Here is a 20,702-nt window from a genome sequence, read left to right as displayed (position 1 = left end):
TACTTTTAGGCTCTCTCTTTGCTTAGCGGACCCCTTTCAATACTTCCTGTATAGCTGGTTCTGTGTTTAAAAACTCTTTTAGTTTTTGTGTGTCCTGGAAGCTTTTTCTCTTTCCTTCTGTTTTCAATGATAGCCTAGATGGATATAGTATTCTTGGTTACATGTTTTTCTCATTTAATTCTCTGAATATATTATGCCAGTTCTTTCTGGCCTGCCAGGTCTCTGTGGATAAGTCTGCTGCCAATCGAATATTTTTACCACTGTATGTTACAGACTTCATATCCTGGGCTGCATTCAGTATTTTCTCTTTGACACTAAGACTTCTAAGTTTTACTGTTAGATGATGGGTGTGGACCTATTCTTATTGATTTTGAGGGGGGGTTCTCTGAGCCTCCTGGATTTTGATGCTTGTTCCCTTTGCCATTATAGGGAAATTCTCTACAATAATTCACTCCGATATACCTTCTGCCCCCCCTTTCTTCTTCTTCTGGAATCCCAATTATTCTAATATTGTTTCGTCTTATGGTATCACTTATTTCTCAAATTCTCCCCTTGTGGTCCAGTAGTTGTCTCTCTTTTGCTCAGCTTCTTTATTCTTTGTCATTTGGTCTTCTATATCACTAATTCTCTCTTCTGCCTCATTTATCCTAGCAGTAAGAGCCTACATTTTTTATTGCACCACATTAATAGCTTTTTTGATTTCAGCTTGGTTAGATTTTCTTTCTTTTATTTTTCCAGAAAGGTCTTTTATTTCTCCAGACAGGGTTTCTCTAATATCTTCCATGCCTTTTGCAAGCCCAGCTAGCACCTTGAGATTCATCATTCTGAACTCTAGATCTGACATATTATCAAGGTCCGTATTGATTAGGTCTCTAGCCTTCAGTACTGCCTCTTTTTTTTTTGTGGTGGTGAGTTTTTCTGCCTTGTCATTTTATCCAGATATGAATATATAATTGAGAGAATGAAATAATAAAAGGGTGGCAAAGACCCCAGAAAAATGTGCATTAACCAAATCAGAAGAGACCACAAATTGTGGGGAGAAGAATGGGGGTAAAAAGAAGTTAAATTTTTTTTAAAGTAAAAGAAAATATATATATTAGATTGGTGAATAGAACAGAGCCACCCACTTGATTTTGGGAGTATTTTGATCTCTTAGAAGAAATTACCTCCCAAAATTTTAAAGAAAGAAAAATGTATTTATATATACAAAAATAAGGGTAAACATGATGAAGGGATGGAATATGACTGTAAAGATTTTTTTTTTTTAAATTCTAAAAAAGGAGTTGATAAGTTATTTGGCAAAAGGATGAAAAAGAAAGTGGAGAGAATTTGCTCAGGCTGGACACTAGAACAAACCCTGTGTTAGATTTAGGGTATATTTTGATCTATTAGAAGGAGTTATATCCCAAAATTTTTTAGAAGAAAAACCCCTATGTGTATACAAAAGATAAAGTTAGGTACAATGAAAGATAAAATATGACTATAATAATAAAGGCTCAAGATCAATTTTTGAAGAAAGTTATTGTTAAGATAAACTAGTTAAAATTGTTAAAAGAGGAAAGAGCAAAAGTTTTCAAAAAATTAGAACGAGAAAAAAAAATTTTAAATTTAACTTTGCAACACTAAAGATTCATGTGGAGAAAGCCATGAATCCCATGCTTTGCTTTCCCCTCCTCTAGAATTCCACTTTTCTCCTTGATCAGTGAGCTTGGTCTTGGCTGGATTTCTTGCTGATCTTCTGGGGGAAGGGCCTGTTGCAGTGATTCTCAAGTGTCTTTATCTGAGGTGGAATTTCACTGCCTTTGCCAGGGGCCAGGCTAAGTAATCTGCTCTGGTTTGCTCTCAGGAGCTTTTGTTCCCTGAATGCTTTCCATAGATCTCTGGAGGATAGGAATGAACATGGCGGCCTCCCAATCTCTTGCTCAAAGGAGCAGAGAGCTCGGGGCCCCACTCCTCAGTGAGCCCTCGGAGAAAAGTGCTCAATCACCAATCACTCCTGTCTCCCTGGCCACCAGCGACGCTCCGACCTCACCTGGTCTGTGACCAAGTGTTTCTGTCTTTGGCACACAGCCCCACCTGGAGTCCAAACCCAGCAGATCCCTGCCACTCTTCCAGGGGGATCTCCCCGGATCTGCCACTTGTGGGGTCCCTGCACAAAGAGCAGTGGCCTGACTGTGCCACAGATCACAGTTTAAGGTAACCCTGAGCTGAGAGCTCACTCCTCTGCTCTGTCTCTGTAGCCAGCTTCCCTGCTCTAATACCTGTGAACTCTGAGACACTCAGACACCCCTGATCCTTCTGTGACCCCGTGGGATCTGAGACCATGCTGTCCCCGTGAGGGCTCCACCCCTGCTTTGCCTCTGGAGCGATGTCCCTCAGCAGAGCAGACTTCTTAAAGTTCTGATTTTGTGCTTCATTGCTCCACCGCTTGCCAGAGCCAGCCCCTCCCCCTGCGTTCTATCTTACCGTTGCTTTGGATTCACTTCTCCTGAGGTCCTACCTTTGAAAAAGTGGTAGATTTTCTGTTTCTAGAATTGCTTCTCTTCTTCTCTCTGATCTCCTGTTGGATTTGTAGGTATTTGGAATGGTTTGAAAACTATCTAGCTGAACTCCAGCTACCTGATGTCCTCTCATCCTGCTACTCCTCCGCCATCTTGACTTCTCCTCATAAGAGACTCTTAATCTCAGGAAACAAGCTGAGAGGGTTGCTGGTTGCTGGGGGGGAGGGATAGGGTGGCTTGGTTATGGACATTGGGGATGGTATGTGCTATGGTGAGTGCTGTGAATTGTGTAAGCCTGATGATCCACAGACCTGTACCCCTGAAGGAAATAACACATTATATGTTAATAAAATGTTCAAAAAAATATATCAAATAAATAAATAAATAAATAAATAGAATATTTTCTAGGATAGACGATATATGAGGTCAAAAACCAAGTCTTAATACATTTTGAAAACTTGAAATTACTTAACTGTCTTTTCCAACCACAATGAAATAATGCTCAAACGCAATCACAGACAGGAAAACTGGAAAATTTATGAATATGTGGAAATTAAATAATATTCTGTTAAACAATCAAAGAGATAAAGAAGAAATCACAAAGAGAAATTACAAAATACTTAGAGATAAAAAAAGAAATTACAACATATTGAATCTTATGAGATGCAACAAAGGCAATGTACAGAGGATTTATAGATGTGAATGCCTATATTAAAAAAAAAAAGAAAGCGGTAAAACCAATAACTTTCATATACACCTTGAGGAATTAGAAGAAGAAAAGCAAGAAAATTCAAAGCCACTAGAATGTAGAAAATAAAGATTAGAGCAAAGATAAATTAAATGGAGAAGATAAAACCAACAGAATTAACAAAACCAAAAGTTGGTTCTTCAAAAAGATTTTTTAAATTGACAAGTTTTACCCAAACTAACAAAAAAAAGAGAAAAGAGAATCAAAATCAGAGATGAAAGTAAGAACATTACTATCAACCTTCCAGAAATAAAAAAGGATTGTAAGAGAATACTATGGAAAATTGTATGTCAACAAATTAAGCAACCTAGCTGAAAATGTAGAAATTATTTAAACTGCCTCAAGGAGAAATAGAAATTTTAAACACACCTTTAAAAAGCACAGAAGATTCAATCAGTAATCACAAATCTTACAACAAAGAAGATTCCACAGATGACTTCACTCGTGAATTTTATTTCATTCTATGTGGCCAGCATTACTCTGATACCAAAAATAGATAAAAACATCACAAGATAATAGCTTTCCAGGCTACCCAGAGAGGTGTCCTTATGGCAGCTTGTATTTCTGTCATAATTTAAAGGGAGATTTTCACAATTTCAGAGCCCTTGATGTCCTGAAAATGAAAGAGGAGGGCCTTAGACAAAACACTTCCTAGCCATCAAGTTCCCAATGTAAAAACAGACTATTTCTGAAGAAACTATCATATATTTCATAAGAAAAAACATTCAAGTAAATGTTTTAAGGACACATCACACACCACTGAACCAGATCCCAAGACCCCAGTTATGGGATAGCAATAGTAGACTTCATTCTGTATCATGTAAAAGCTCTTGAGCCTGACATTCAAGGCCCTCAGTCTCATCCCAATATACTTTCCAGTCTAATACCCTGCACTCCTTGTATGAACCACTCATGTTCTAGCCATATCAGAGTATTTTATGTTCTTGAAATATGGCACACTTTTCACACTGTGCTTTTGTCATGTTATTTTCTCTACTTAGAATGCTTTTTCTAACATCTTCTTATTGAAATTGCAAAAACTTAGCTAGCCAGTTCCTTCTACTCCCAAGAGTGGAGGCTACTTGACATGCTTAAACAGGTCTTGTTGGCTCTAGTTGCTAAGTATAGGCCTACCATGGGGCAAGATACATTGACAACTGTAGCCCCATACACTGGACTCACCACTATGTCAATGTGGCTTAATAACCTGACTTCAACTTAATGTCTTATTTGAGACATCAGGATTTCCACCTGGTTCACCTTGCATCTCCATCGAGTCCCATACTTATTTCCTATGCCTTAGTCCCTTCATTGGTAATCAGATTCTCTAGAACAAGATCCTTTCTGTTCTGGACAACATTGATTACTCCAACTTCTCCCACACTTCTACCACTGAACTAGTCACATTTCACGCTGCTAACAGACTATCTTGACCATCTATCTCCATTTCTAAATAATGTTGACTCCTGAGCACTTGTTGCTACAGTGCTTTGACTAACACTGGCAGGACCAACACTGTTATGCTGTGGTCTCTCCCGACCCTAAGGATAAGGATGGGGTTCTGTTTTTAATGCAGGAAAGACTAAAGTATGCTTCTATATAGAGGGAATAAATAAGAAAAGACAAACGAAGAGGATAGGATACAAAGCTCATATGGAAAGACAATGGGTAGGAGAAGGGCTAAGATGCTGTCTTATAGGGGAGGGAAGAAAGTAAAGATGGATGGGGATAGAGAGAAGTTTATAGAGAGCTAGAAAATGAGTGGGGTTTTGGTTTCCTAATGGCATAGAGGAGACAAGGAACCATGGTCTTGTGATTATTATAGTTAGGTACATACTTCAGAGCTCCCTGAAGTCAAGGACTGTCTTATTCAACTATATTCCTAGAGCTTAGAATTGGAACTGGCACATAATATGTTCTCAAGGTACACTTGTTAACCTACCATGTAATGCAATAAGTCACAGATGAGTACAAAGAAAGAGAAATAATTTCTGAGTATCTCTAATACATCACACATTGTCTGGAAATGTGAACCCCATCTAATCATCAGAGTTATCTTACAATAAACTCTATGATTGTTTTACAAATGAAGGAACCAAACTTCAGAGAAGTTAAATGGCTTGTCCAAGGCCATGATGCTTTCAGTATTGGCCACAAGTTTATACACCTTGACAGGACATACAAGATACTTTGTGAGATGATCAATGGGTACGTTGACAGCCTTTCGTCTTTGCACAAGTTTTGCCAAACACCTAGCATGTTCTTTCCTCACACTCCATTCACTGGCTAACTCTATTTCATCCTTCATTATTCCATTTCTGTATCATGTTCTCCATGGTATCTTCTTTTTTTTTGGGGGGGAGGGGGACACAGGGAGAGGGAGAGCAGGAATCATAAGCATGCTCCACACCCAGCATGAAGCCTGATGTGGGGCTTGATCTTACAATCCTGAGATCATGATTTGAGCTGAAATCAAGAAATGGATGTGGGGGTGCCTGGGTGGCTCAGTGGGTTAAAGCCTCTACCTTCAGCTCAGGTCATGATCCCAGAGTCCTGGGATCGAGCCCCACATCAGGCTCTCTGCTCAGCAGGGAGCCTGCTTCCTCCACTCTCTCTCTGCCTGCCTCTCTGCCTACTTGTGATCTCTGTCAAATGAATAAATAAAATCTTTTTAAAAAAAGAGTTGGATGTGTAACCAAATGAGCCATGCAGACACCCCTCCAAGGTGTCTTTCCTAAGCCTTCCTCCATGCCTCATATCCTGGTCTGGATTTGGGTTTTTTCCTGTGCTCCCTTAGCACAGTGTACATAATAACAGAACTAAAGAGAGTGTACTATAATTATCTATTTGGTGGTCTAGACTGTGACATCTTTGAGAGCAAGGACTATATTTTATTTATCTCTGTACTCCTAGAGAGAAATAAATTGCAGCATGTGTGCTGAAGAGCAGGCACTCAGTAAATGCTGAGTGAGAAAGAGAATGTGAGAATAAAAAAAGAATGGGAAAATGGACAAATAAAAGGAAGGAAAAAAGGATTTGCTATGAACAGAAATATATATATTAATATTTTAGTCATTCTAGTAGATCCAATAACTAGAAATAATGTCATTGTACCATTTTAATGTGAATATTCTATAACACAATTTACACACAGTAAAATTCTTAAGGAAGAACATTATGAGAATAAATCATCATATGAATTAAGTCCATAGGCAAATAGTTTTCCTTCTCTTCTCTAGTTGTCTTTCTTAAGTATAATTTCAACATTCCAGTCATAAAATTATTTTATCTATCCTAGCTATAAATATAGTAGCTAAGCATCTACAAAGCATGAGCTCAGCTCAGAGGGAATTTTGAAGAGAAAACCAGCCTTCAAGACCCTCATAGGTCCAGCAAAGACAAGAGATGTACCCCAAAAGTCCAATATTCCTTTCAGTTGTATAAAGAAATGCTGAGGTTAACTAATGTGGTACAACATCTTTCACAAATAAAGAGAACTGGAGTAAATGAAGAACAAATCACTTATGGAGATTTCCGTTTTTATGTGTCCTTGTGGATTTTCTTTTCTTATTTATATATTTTTTAGTTTAGTGGATTGAAATTGACACTGAGGCAAGAGCAACTGTCCAACCAAAATTCTGAGTGTAATGTAGGCTTTGCTCTCTTCCACCATGAGAGCTTCCTATAGATGCAACTAGATGAAGACCACACAAAATGCCTAGAGAACACTATGTCCAGAAAGCCAGAGTCAACAAACTTCTGTCCCAGCTAGAGGAAATTATTTCCAAACACAGATTTCCAAAGTTTAAGATAGTGGATCTGGTTCAGGAAATCTCCCTTCTGATGTTCTGAGGAGGTTCCTTCTCTGGCCTAATGAAGCTGGGATCATTTGGGCTGCCAAGACCAGCTGTGGAGCTGACAGCTGTTGTCCTTCTCTTCCTTCCACTTGGAAGGGGATATGAGCTTATAGAACTCCTCCATCCACTTGCACCATTCCCTGGGGACCCCAGCATGAAGCACATGCAGGGCTGTGAGCTTTTTGTAGATAGTGTATTATTCTTTGTATAGAAGGATGATGCTTCTCTCTGCAGACAAGGGACTCGTATTTAGCAACATACTCAGGCCCTTCCTCACAAGGGCACCAGCAATGATTTAATAATTTCTTGCTGGGGCTTCCGAGAAAAAATAATGAACATAAATAAGTAAATTCAAAGCCATAATATAAGATTTATTCTCAATACTGCAGATAAAATTCAGATTCAGTACCAGCTTTAAGGTAAAGATCAATTACGAAAAAGGAGATGTCACAGCTCAGCAACTTTCCAGACAGCCAAGACATATGGAGTCATTGTCTTTCAGTCTCTTCCCTGAGGGAAACTGCCTCATTGTTTCTTGCCTTGTGTCAAATAGAGATACCAATACCAAATCAACTTACAGTGTTGCTAAAGAATAAATCATATGGATAAATCAAACTAAGGTTATAAAGTATTAAAAAGAATACACAGAAAGACATTTTAAAAATTGATAGAATCCACTAAAATGGAACTAATGTTTCAGTCCTAAGCATATTTTATATAGTCTCACTTAATGCTCACAACAACCCTGTGAGATAGGTATAATTATCATCTAGTTACTACAGATGAAACTGAGGCTCAGAGTGGTGAAATAATTTGTCTCATCTCACAGAACCAGTAAAAATAACAGAGATTATCTGTTTAGTTTTGGGTTCTGTGTACCTTGATACTTCCCTATGCCTTGATACTGGGTATTGCATAGTACAGTAGTTAAGGACATGGACTATGGAACCAGACTACCTGGGTTCAAGTACCAGTTCTATTCCTCTCCAGTACATGACTGTGAGAGTTATGTAACCTCCCTGTGCCATACGGTTTTGTTTTTGTTTGTTTTGTTATTTATTTTCCTTTTTTAATAAAAGTATAAGTAACATACAGTGTTATATTAGTTTCAGTTATATAGTACAATAATGCAACTATTCTATATACTCTTCAGTGCTCATCAAGATAAGTATACTCTTAATTCCATTTATGTACTTTACCCATCACTCTCCCACCTCCCCTCTGGCAGCCACCAGTTTGTTCGCTGTGTTTAAGAGTCTCTTTTCCTGTTTGCCTTCTTTAGTTAATTTGTTCATTTCCTTAGTTTTTAAAATTCTACATATGAATGAAATCATATGGTATTTATCTTTCTCTGATTGACTTATTTTACTTAGCATTCTACCGCCCAGGCCCATGTATGTTGTTGCAAATGTTTATTTTAATCTTTAAAAGAAGAATTAATAAGTGTCTTGATCTCATAGGCTAGTTTTGAGAATTAAGTAATTTAATATCTGTAGAGCACTTAGAAAAGTATCTGGCACAAAATAAACACGATATAAATGTTTAACAAATAAACAACTATACATACAGAGATGTAGTACCACAAAATTGCAAGAAGTCATAAATCATATCTAGCCCACTTTGCTACTTTGACAATAACTCCACTTAACACATCACATAGCAGCAGATGCCTTTCTGAAAGTTCTTTGAGGAAAGCAATGTTAACACTTTCCCTAACATACAGCATTTAAATACCGTTCCCCTCAGGAAGTAACCATCTCAGCTTGAACTTCAATCCCTCCCATTATGATATGTGGACTACTTCCTCTTGTTCAGTCCTTGGAAGAAATAGAAAACAGATGAGCACTGCATGGTGGGAAATAGAATCACAGTAAAACAACTTCAATTTCATGAGGAAAGGAGGAGGGCTGAAAAGTCTCTTCACACCACCCCCAATTATTTCCTTTTCTGTAGTGATGAATACAGAGGAATAAAATAGAACCCTAGGTTTTAGCCGTGGCTCTGCTTCTACCTAGCTATTTCAAATCTGGCTAATTACTTCACCCCTCTTGTTTTAGCAATTTATATTGAAAATGAAATACTTAATGAGGAGGCCTCATAAACTCTTAATGTTGAAATATCAAAAGAGAAAATGACTTTGCCAAAGTCCTACCAAGTAGGATCAAGGTTAGTACTCAAACCCAAATATCCTGACCTCAAGGCTCTTTTTACTACATCTCTTTGTTTCCATCAAAAGATCTTTTCTAACTCTCACTTTCTGACTCTATTCCCACTAACCCTCAGCTTGGTCATGGTAGATTGAATTACTGTTCCCAAATCTCACCCCTTCCCTGTGCCATTCTACTTCATCATGTGACTTTGCTGTCCTCTCCCTAGAGGCACACATTACTGTACTGCTGTACTAATGTTAGGCCATATAGCTTGTTCAGGTCAATGGAATTTATGACAACGTAACAGTGTGAAAGTTTAGAAACTTTAAAAGAGCTCACATTTCTCTGCTTACCCACTGCGGACTTCTGCTCTCATCATGAGATTAGGCCCCAATAAACCCAAATCTTTGAAAAACATTTCACAAAATACAGCATCTGTTCCTGATTAAAACTCTTAAAAGTACAGGGATAGAGAGGACATTCCTCAACTTCATAAAACCTATCTATGAAAAATCCACAATGGATATCATTCTCAATGGGGAAAAGCTGACAACCTTCACTTTGACATCAGGAACACGACAAGGATGCCCACTCTCACAACTGTTGTTCTACGAAGAACTAGAATACCTAGCAACAGCAATCAGACAACAAAAAGAAAAAAAAAGGTATTCAAATTGGCAAAGAAGAAGTCAAACTCTCTCTCTCCACAGATGACATGATACTTTATATGGAAAATCCAAAAGACTCCACCCCAAAATACCAGAACTCATAGAGCAATTCAGTGATGTGGCAGGATACAAAATCAATGCACAGAGGTCAGTTCCTTTCTTATACACTAACAATGAAAATACAGAAAGAGAAATTAGAGAATCAATTCCATTTACTATAGCACCAAGAACCATAAAATACCTGGGAATAAACCTAACCAAAGGCGTAAAGGATCTATACTCGAGGAACTACGGAACACTCATGAAAGAAACTGAGGAAGACACAAAAAGATGGATGTAGTCCATATACACTATGGAGTATTATGCCTCCATCAGAAAGGATGAATACTCAACTTTTGTAGCAGCATAGATGGGACTGGAAGAGATTATGCTGAGTGAAATAAGTCAAGCAGAGAGAGTGAATTATCATATGGTTTCACTTATTTGTGGAGCATAACAAATAGCATGGAGGACAAGGGGAGATGGAGAGGAGAAGGGAGTTGAGGGAAATTGGAAGGGGAGGTGAACCATGAGAGACTATGGACTCTGAAAAACAACCTGAGGGTTTTGAAGGGGCAGGGGTGGAAGGTTGGGGGAACCAGGTGGTGGGTATTAGAGAGGGCATGCCTTGCAGGGAGCACTGGGTGTGATGCAAAAACAATGAATTTTGTTACGCTGAAAAGAAATTTTTAAAAACTGTAAAAAAAAGACAAAAAAATTAAAAAAAGAAAAAAAAAGATGGAAAAGCATTCCATGCTCAAGGATTGGAAGAAAAAACATTGTTAAAATGTCTATGCTGCCCAGAGCAATCTATACTTTCAATGCCATCCCAATCAAAATTCCACTGGCATTTTTCAAAGAGCTGGAACAAACAATCCTAAAAAATTTGTATGGATTCAGAAGAGACCCTGAATTGCTAAGGAAATGTTGAAAAAGAAAAACAAAACTGGGGGCATCATGTTACCTGATTTCAAGCTTTACTACAAAGCTGTGATCACCAAGACAGCATGGTACCAGAAAAAAACAGACACATAGACCAGTGAAACAGCTTAGAGAGCCTAGATATGGACCTGCAACTCTATGGTCAAATAATCTTCGACAAAACAGGAAGAAATACCCACTAGGAAAAAGACAGTATGTTCAATAAATGGTGCTGGGAAAATTGGACAGCCACATGCAGAAGAATGAAATTGGACCATTTCCTAACACCACATACAAAAATAGACTCAAAATGGATGAAACACCTCAATGTGAGACAGGAATCCATCAAAATCCTTGAGGAGAACACAGGCAGCAACCTCTTTGCCCTCAGCCACAGCAACTTCTAGACACATCGCCAAATGCAAGGGAAGCAAGGGCAAAAATGAACTCTTGGGACTCCATCAAGATCAAAAGCTTTTTGCACACAGCAAAGGAAACAGTCAACAAAACCAAAATACATCTGACAGAATGGGAGTAGATATTTGCAAATGATATATCAGATAAAGGTCTAATATTCAAAATATATAAAGAACTTATCAAACTCAACACCCAAAGAACAAATAATTCAATCAAGAAGTGGGCAAGAGACATGAACAGACATTTCAGCAAAGAGGACATCCAGATGGCCAACAGACACATGAAAAAGTGTTCAACATCACTCAGCATCAGGGAAATACAAATCAAAACCACAGTGAGATACCACCTCACACCAGTCAGAATGGCCAAAATTAACAAGACAGTAAACAATAAGTGTTGGAGAGGATGTTGAGAAAGGGAGCCCTCTTCCACTGTTGGTGGGAATGCAAGTTGGTGCAGCCACTTTGGAGAACAGTGTGGATATTCCTTAAGAAATTAAAAACAGAGAAACCCTATGACCCTGCAATTGCACTACTGGGTATTTACCACAAAGATACAGATGTAGTGAAAAGAAGGGCCATCTGTACCCCAATGTTCATAGCAGCAATGGCCACAATCATCAAATTGTGGAAAGAGCCAAGATGCCCTTCAAGAGATGAATGGATAAAGAAGATATGGTCCATATATACAATGGAATATTACGCCTTCATCAGAAAGGATGAATACCCAACTTTTGCATCAACATGGGTGGGATTAGAAGAGATTATGCTGAGTGAAATAAGTCAAGCAGAGAAAGTCAATTATCATATGGTTTCACTTACTTGTGGAGCATAAGGAATAACATGGAGGACATTAGAAGAAGGAAAGGAAAAGTAAATTGGGGGAAATCAGAGGGGGTGATGACCCATGAGAGACCGTGGACTCTGAGAAACAAACTAAGGGTTTTAGAGGGGAGGGGTAGGTGATGGGTAAGCCTGGTGCTGGGTACTAAGGAAGGCATGTATAGCATTGAGCACTGAGTGTTATATGTACACAATGAATTTTGAAACACTATCTCAAAAACTAATGATGCATTGTATGGTGCGTAACATAACACAATAAAAATTTTTTTAAAAATGAATATGGGTTCTAATTCTAGCTCTCCCACTAGCAGATATTACATATAGTGTTTGCCTTTCTCTGATTTATTTCACTTAGCATAATACTCCCTATCTCCATGCATGTCATCACAAAAGGCAAGATTTCATTCTTTTTTTTATAGCTCAGTAACATTCCACTTTATATATACACCACATCTTCTTTATCCATTTATTAGTCAATGGAAATTTGGGCTCTCTCCATAATTTGGTTATTGTTAATAATGTTGCTATAAACATTGAGGTGTATGTATCCCGTCAAATCAGTATTGTTATATCCTTTGTTGAAATACCTAGGACTGCAATTGCTGAATTGTAGGGTAGTTCTACTTTTAACTTTTTTAGGAACTTCCATAGTGCTTTCAAGAGTGATGAGCACTAGGTGTTATACACAGTTAATTGAGCACTACACCAAAAACTAATGATGTACTATATGTTGCCTAGTTGAATTTAAATAAAAAGAAAGAGTGGTGCACCAGTTTGCATTCTCACCAACAGGGTAAGAGGTTACTTTTTTGTTCATACACTCACCAAAGCCTGTTGTTTCCTGTGTTCCTAATTTTAGCCATTGACAGGTGTGAGAACGGTGATACCACATTGTAGTTCTGATTTGTATTTTCATGATCATGAGTGATGATGACATCTTCTCATGTGTTTGTTAGGCATCTGTATGTCTTTCTTAGAAAAATGTCTATTCATGACTTCTGTTCACTTTTTAACTGGATTGCTTATTTTGGGGGTGTTAAGTTTTTTAAGTTCTTTATAGATTTGGAAAAGACCCCTTCATCAGTTATGTCATTTGCAAATATCTTATACCATTTTGAAGACGGCTTTTAGTTTTGTTGTTTCCTTCACTGTACAGAAATTTTTATCTTGATGAAATCCCAATAGCTTATTTTTGCTTTTGTTCCCCTTGCTTCAGGAAACATATCTAGTAAGAAGTTGCTATGGCCAATGTCAAGAGGCTACTACCTATATTCTTTCAAGGATTTTGATGATTTCAGGTCTCACATTTTAGGTTTTTTTTTTTTTAAGATTTATTTATTTATTTGACAGACAGATCACAAGTAGGCAGAGGCAGGCAGAGCGAGATAGGGGGAAGCAGAATCCCCGCTGAGCAGAGAGCCCGATGCGGGGCTCGATCCTAGGACCCTGGGATAATGAACTCAGGAGAAGGCAGAGGCTTTAACTCACTGAGCCATCCAGGCGCCCCTCACATTTTAGGTTTTTAATGCATTTTGAATTTCTTCTTCGGAATGGCGTAAGAAAGTGGTCCAGTTTCATTCTTTTGCATGTTGCTGTCCACTTTTCCCAACACCATTTGCTAAAGACATTGCCCTTTTTCCATTGGATATGCTTTCCTTCTTTGTGGAAGATCAGTTGACCATATACTTGTGGGTGTGTTTCTGGGTTTTCTATTCAATCCCATTGATCTATGTGTCTGGGTTTCCCCCCTCCCCAGGACCATACTCTCTTGATCACTACAGCTTTGTAGTACAACTTGAATTCTGGAATTGTAATGATTCTGGTTTTGCTTTTAATTTTCGAGATTGCTATGGTGATTCGGGGTCTCTTGTGGTTCCATACAAATTTGTGGATTGTTTGCTTGAGCTCTGTGAAAAATGCTGTTGCTATTTTGACTATTTTGGACTGCATTAAATGTATAGATTACTTTGAGTAGTCTAGATATTTAACAATATTTGTTCTTCCAATCCATGGGCATAGAATGCATTTCCACTTCTTGGTCTTCTCTTCAATTAGTTTCGTAAGTGTTTTATACTTTTGGGAATACAGATCTTTTACCTCTTTAGTTAGGTTTATTACAGGCTATCTTATACTTTGTGTGTGTGCGTGTGTGTGTGTGTGTGTGTGTGTGTGCAACTGAAAATGGGAGCAATTATTTGATTTCTATTCCTGCTGCTTCATTATTGTTGTATAGCAATGCCACCTATTTCTACACACTGATTTTGTGTCCTGTGACTTTACTATATTCATCTATCAGTTCTAGCAATTACAGTGGTGATAGTGGACATCCCTATTTTGTTCCAGGCCATAGAGGAAAAGTTCTGTTTTTCCCATTGAGGATAATATTAGCAGTAATTCTTTCTTATATGGCCTTCATGATGTTGAGGTATGTTCCCTCTATCCCTATTTTGTTGAGGATTTTATCATGAATGTATGCTGTACTTAGTAGATAATTTTTCTGCATCTATTGAGAGGATCATATGGTTCTTATCTTTTCTTTTACTAATGTGGTGTGTCATGTTAATTTATGAATACTGAAGCATCCCTGCACCCCAGATATAAATCCCACTTGGTGGTTGTAAATGATTCTTTTAATGGACTGCTGAATTCAGTTTGCTAGTATTTTGTTGACAATTTTTGCATACATGCTCACCAGAGATATTGGTCTGTAGTTCCCTTTTTTAATCAGGTCTGTCTGGTTTTGGAGTCAAGGTAATGCTGGCCTCATAGATTCAGTTTGAAAGTTTTCCTTCCATTTCTGTTTTTTGGAATACTGAGAGAAGAACAGGTATAAACTCTTCTTTAAATGTTTGGTAGAATTCCCCTCAGAAGCCATCTGATCCTGGACTTTTGTCTTTTGGGAGATTTTTGATTAACAGTTTATTTTCTGGTTATTGGTCTTTTCAAGTTTTCTATTTCTTCTTGTTGCAGTGTTGGTAGTTTATACATTTCTAGGAATTTACCTATTTCATTGAGGCTGATCAATTTATTGGCACACAATTTTTCATAATATCCTCTTATACATGTTTATATTTCTGTGGTGTTGGTTGTGATCTCTCTTCTGTCATTCATGATTTTATTTGTTTGGGTCCTCTCTCTTTTCTTCTTAATAAGTCTACCTAGGGTTTTGTCATTTTTATCAGTATTTCCAAAGAGCTAACTTCTGGTTTAATTGATCTGTTATATTGTTGTTTTTCTCTGTATCATTTATATTGTCTCTATTATTTGCCTTCTTCTGCTGGCTTTAGGCTTCATTTGTTATTCTCTTTCTAGCTCTTTTAGGTGTAAGGTTAGGTTGTGTATTGGAGATTTTTCTTGAGGTAGGCCTGTATTGCTACATACTTCCCTCTTATGATCACTTTTGATGTATCCCACAGGTTGTGGATAGTGCTATTTTCATTCTCATTTGTTTCCATGCATTCTTTAAATTTCTTCTTTACTTTCCTGTTTGACAAATTCCATGTTTAGTAGCATATTATTTAACCTCCATGTATTTATGGTCTTTCCATTTTTTTTTTTTTTGTGGTTAACTTCACATTTCATAGTGTTGTGGTCAGAAAATATGCATGGTATGATAGTTTTTTTTGTACTTGTTAAGGCCCTATTGGTGACCTAGTATGTGATCCATTCTGGTGAATGGCCCATAGGCACTTGAAACGAATGTGTATTCTACTGCTTTAGGATGAAATGTTCTGAATACATCTGTTAAGTCCACCTGGTCCAGTGTATCATTCAAAGCTATTCTATCTTTTTCAATGTTCTGCTTAGATGATCTGTTCCTTGATGAGTGTGAGGTGTTAAAGTTCCCTACTATTATTGTATCATTATGATTGGGTTTCTTTATGTTTGTTATTGTTTTACATATTTGCGTGCTCCCATGTTGGGGGCATAAATAGTTATAATTGTTAGATCCCCTTGTTGGGCAGACCCTTTGTTGATATAATGTGCTTCCTTGCCTCTTATTAGTTTTTGAATTAAAATCTAGTTTGTATGATAGAAGTACTGCTCCTCTGGCTTCCTTTTGACATCCATTTGCATGACAAATATTTCTCCATGTCCTCACTTTTAATCTGCAGGTATTGAAAATGAGTCTCTTTTGGACAGCATATAGATGGGTCTTGTTTTTTTATCCATTCTGATACCCTATGGCTTTTGATTGGAGCATTTAGTACCTTTACATTCAGAGTAATTATGTATAGATATGAATTTAGTACCTTCTTATTGCCTTCCAGAGGTTGTCTCTGTTCCTCTCTAGTCATTTTACCAAAGACTCCCTTTTTTTTATTGTGTTATGTTAGTCACTATACAATACATCATTAGTTTTTGATGTAGTGTTCCAAGATTCATTGTTTAACACCCACTGTTCCATGCAATACATGCCCTGCTTAATACCCACCACCAGGCTCACCCATCCCCACACCCTCCTCCCCTCTGAAGCCCTCAGTTTGTTTCCTAGAGTCCATAGTCTCTCACGGTTCATCTCCCCCTCTGATTTCCCCCCTTCATTTTTCCTTTCCTTCTCCTAATGTCCTCCATGTTATTCCTTGTGTTCCACAAGTATGTGAAACCATATGAAAATTGACTTTCTCTGCTTGACTTATTTCACTCAGTATAATCTCCTCCAGTCCCACCCACATTGATGCAAAAGTTGGGTATTCGTCCTTTCTGATGGCTGAGTAATATCCCATTGTATATATGGACCACATCTTCTTTATCCATTCATCTTATGAAGGGCATCTTGGCTCTTTCCACAGTTTGGCTATTGTGGCCATTGCTGCTATGAACATTGGGATACAGATGGCTCTTCTTTTCACGACATCTGTATCTTTGGGGTAAATGCCCAGTAGTGCAATTGCCAGGTCATAGGGTGGTTCTATTTTTAATTTTTTGAGGAATCTCCACACTGTTTTCCAAAGTGGCTGCACCAACTTGCATTCCCACCAACAGTGGAAGAGGGTTCCCTTTCTCCAAATCCTCTCCAAAATTTGTTTCCTGCCCTGTTACTTTTTGTCCTTCTACCTGGTATAAGGTGGTATCTCAATGTGGTTTTGATTTCTATCTACCTGATGGCTAATAATGATGAACACCATGTGTCTGATAGCCATTTGTATGTCTTCATTGGAGAAGTGTCTGTTCATTCCTTCTGCCCATTTACTGACATGACTAGCTGTTTTTTGAGTGTTGAGTTTGAGTAGTTCTTTACAGATCTTGGATATCAGTGCTCTGTCTGTAGTTAAAGACTCCCCTTTAATATTTCTTGCAGGGCTGGTTTAGTGGACATGAACTCCCTTAGTTTTTATTTGTCTGGAAACACATTATCTCTCCTATTCTGAATGATAGCCTTGCTGGATAGAATACTCTTGGCAGCATATTCTTCCCAATCAGCATGTTGAATATATCATGCCACTGTCTTCTGACCTGCCAACTTTCCATGGAAAGATCTGCTGCCAACCTTATTTGTATTCCCTGATAAGTTAGGGACTTCTTTTGTCTTCCTGCTTTTAGGGTTTTTTTTTTTTCTCATTATCTCTATATTTTGCAAATTTAACTACAGTATTTTTGGTGGCCTGGTTTTGTTGATTTTGATAGGTGTTCTCTGTGCTTCCTGGATTTCAATGTCTGTTTCCTTTCCCAGATTAGGGAAGTTTTCAGCTATAATTTCTTTTAATTATTAATCTTCTATCCCTTTTTCTCTCTTTTCTTCTTCTGGGACTCCTATGATATGAATATTATTATGTTTCACTGAATCACTGAGTTCACTAAATCTAGTTTCATGATCCAAGATTTTTGTTTCCCTCTTTTAAATGGTTTCATTATTTTCCATATTCTATTTTATATATCACTTATTTGTTCTTCTGCTTCTTCCACCCATGTGGTCATTACATATAGTCACTTTAAAATCTTGGTTTTATGCTCTTTTAATGCTGCAGTAAGAGAATCCCTGATGCCATCTTTGATTTTCTCAAACCAGCTAGTATCTTTATGATTGTTGCTTTAAATTCTGAATCAGGCATACTACTTATATCTGTTTCAATTAGATTTCCTGGCTGTGACCTATACTTATTCTTTCTTTTGGAATGAATCCCTCCCTATTTACATTTTGTCTAGGTTTCTTCCAAATGTTAGGAAAGGCTGTTATATTTCCTTCTCCTGAGAGTAATGGCTTTATGATGAAGAGGTCATATAATGTCCAGGGCCTGGTGCTTCAAGAAGTGTCTCTGGTGTATGTCACATGCACTCTGCTGCTCTGTTATGGCTTCTCTATCCCTCAGGACAATCTTCCACAGAGTTTCTCCTTGTCTGCAGTGGGTTGTGTTTGGGCCTTGGCCGGAACGTAGCAAGTTTTAACTAGGTGTGCTCTGGTCTCCTTGTTAGAAGATACCTGATGGTATTTCCACTAGAACTGAAGCTTTGAGGAACTCTATTGTCAGGAGATATAACGTGTTCAGGGATTTGCACTGGTCTTCTGGGGAAGGCGCCCCCTGTGCTGGTTCTTAGGCTCCCTTGTCCATGAAAAGCAGTAACAGCAACGTGCGGGGTGGGGGGGGGTTGTAATCAGGTTAGGCAGCTTGTATTGTCACTGTGCTATTTACTAACATTAGTTTATACTGCAGGGCAGGAGAGGGACATGTTGCCAACCAGCTCCTTTGTCCCAGCAGATTGGAGTCTGGCTCACTGCTGTGAGGGAAGCCCTCCCAAAACTGCAAATGATTTCAATTCATGTGCTGTAGGTGTTTTTCAGATTTCTGTTTTCCCACTGTTTTGGGGTTGCTTGCCTACCTGGACCAGCACAGTGCACCTTGGGTTCTATTCCAGCCAGGCCAGCTGATACTTAAAACTCCAAACTTTAGAGAACTGATATGGTGGGGATGTGCACTGGTCTTCTGGGAAAGGGTCCCATCACACTGGGATTGATGCAGGTTTGATCCAGGAGGGCAGTCACACCAGGGTATAGGAGCAATGGGTTTGGAGCAAACAGCACTGAAGAGGCAGTGCCCTAGTTAGCTACCCTCAGCAGGTGTCTCTGTGCCTATGCTGAGGGGCAGGAGAGGGAAATGGTGCCTGCCATGCCACCTCTCTCAGATGCACACCAGGAAGGTGGAACTGTCTTTCCCAGTCCGTCTTAGGTACTCCACAGTTTGTGCCCTTTGCCCCCAGGTCACCTGCCTGCTTTCCCTACAGGAGCACTGCAGTACCCTCAGGGCTTTAAACCATCCAAACCACAGACCTCTAAAACTCTAGTTTTTGAGGCTTGATGGTTGAAAAAATTCATGAAAATCTTCCCCACTTTCTTTCCAAGTTAATGGTTTTGGGGAAATATTTTCCTTGTGTGATCCCCTGTGCACTCCTCTCTCTCCGTGCCTCTCTCCATGACCAGGGCTCCTTCCCCTCTGCAGCACCCAAGATCTGTTTCTCCTCCAAACCACATCTCTGCCCTGGCTACCCTCCACGATGTGGTCTCTCTCCATCTGTTTGTGCATTTCATTCTCTCAGTCCTTAGATTGATTTCTGAGGTATTCAGAATTATTTGATATTTACTTACCTGTGTTCAAGGGATGAGACAAGCCTAGGGTCCACTTACTACTCCACCATTTAGCTTCTCCAGGAAATACTTTTTGCTTCAAGTTAACAAGAAGCCCAACTGACTCAGTCACTTTATTCCTGGCTACTTACTATTCCTCCTGAATTTCTTACTAAAGAAAATCATCATCAAAGCCCTTGGAATCTAACGTATTGACAAACCAATTTGTTAATGCAAATTAGCAGTTAAGAATTTGCAATTACCTGTGGTACAGGGCACTGGATTTTAATTTAATTTTTTAATTTTTTTAATTTTTTTTAATAAACATATTATGTATAGGGCATTGGATTTTAAACTTTCCTGACTAATAGCTAGAGCCAAAAGGCAAGAACAAAACTGTATCCAAACCATACAAGATGAATAGAATGACTTTGGAATTGGAGAGACCAGACAGACCGGAGTATAATCTTGGCTCTACTATTTGGTACCTGTGTGATGTTGGACAAGTCCTTACCCTCTCTGATCCTTGGATTCTTCATCTGTAAAATAGGGATAATAATGTCTTCACAGGTATTGTGAGAATTAAATGCCAATATAGACTGCAATGCATAGTAAGTACTGAACAAATGTTAGCTCCCCTACCTACCCCTACACACAAAATATTTTTTTATATTGAAGTACAGTTGAAACATAATGTTACATTAATTTCAGGTGTAGAACTCAGTGATTCAATGAATCTATTATATATTATGCTATGCTCACCACAAATGCGGCTAGCATCTGTCACCATACAACATTAATACAATGCCATTGATTATATTTCCTATGCTGTACACTTCATCCATATGACTGCATTCTATAACTGGAAGCCAATCACATTCCCTATCACCCATTTTACCTCTCCTGCTACCCCCTCCCATCTGGAACAGTTTGCTGTTTATGTGGTTTTGTTTCTGGTTTCTTTATTTGTTTATATTATTTTTTAGGTTTCACATATA

At 38.3% G+C, this 20,702-nt stretch overlaps 1 protein-coding gene across 5 annotated transcripts in view; it reads right to left on the bottom strand.

The window, feature by feature from the left end:
- OPHN1 (oligophrenin 1) overlaps positions 1-20,702 on the bottom strand; it is a 510,840-nt gene that overhangs the window by 254,119 nt on the left and 236,019 nt on the right. The window contains exon 1 of one of the 5 annotated variants that reach the window (XM_032845580.1): positions 3,782-3,841. The exons of the other annotated variants lie outside the window; for them this stretch is intronic. Within the exon in view, the coding sequence (XP_032701471.1) occupies positions 3,782-3,820 (39 nt within the window). The 5' untranslated portion in view covers positions 3,821-3,841. Of the gene's footprint in view, positions 1-3,781; positions 3,842-20,702 lie in introns of those variants that run through there. 5 annotated transcript variants of the gene reach the window in all.

This window comes from Lontra canadensis, unplaced genomic scaffold (genome assembly GCF_010015895.1).
Source record: "Lontra canadensis isolate GAN:19392208 unplaced genomic scaffold, GSC_riverotter_1.0 scaffold166, whole genome shotgun sequence".
NCBI lineage: Eukaryota > Metazoa > Chordata > Mammalia > Carnivora > Mustelidae > Lontra > Lontra canadensis.
The sequence above is the reverse complement of the archived record's forward strand: the minus strand, read 5'-3'. Positions and strand labels throughout refer to the sequence as shown.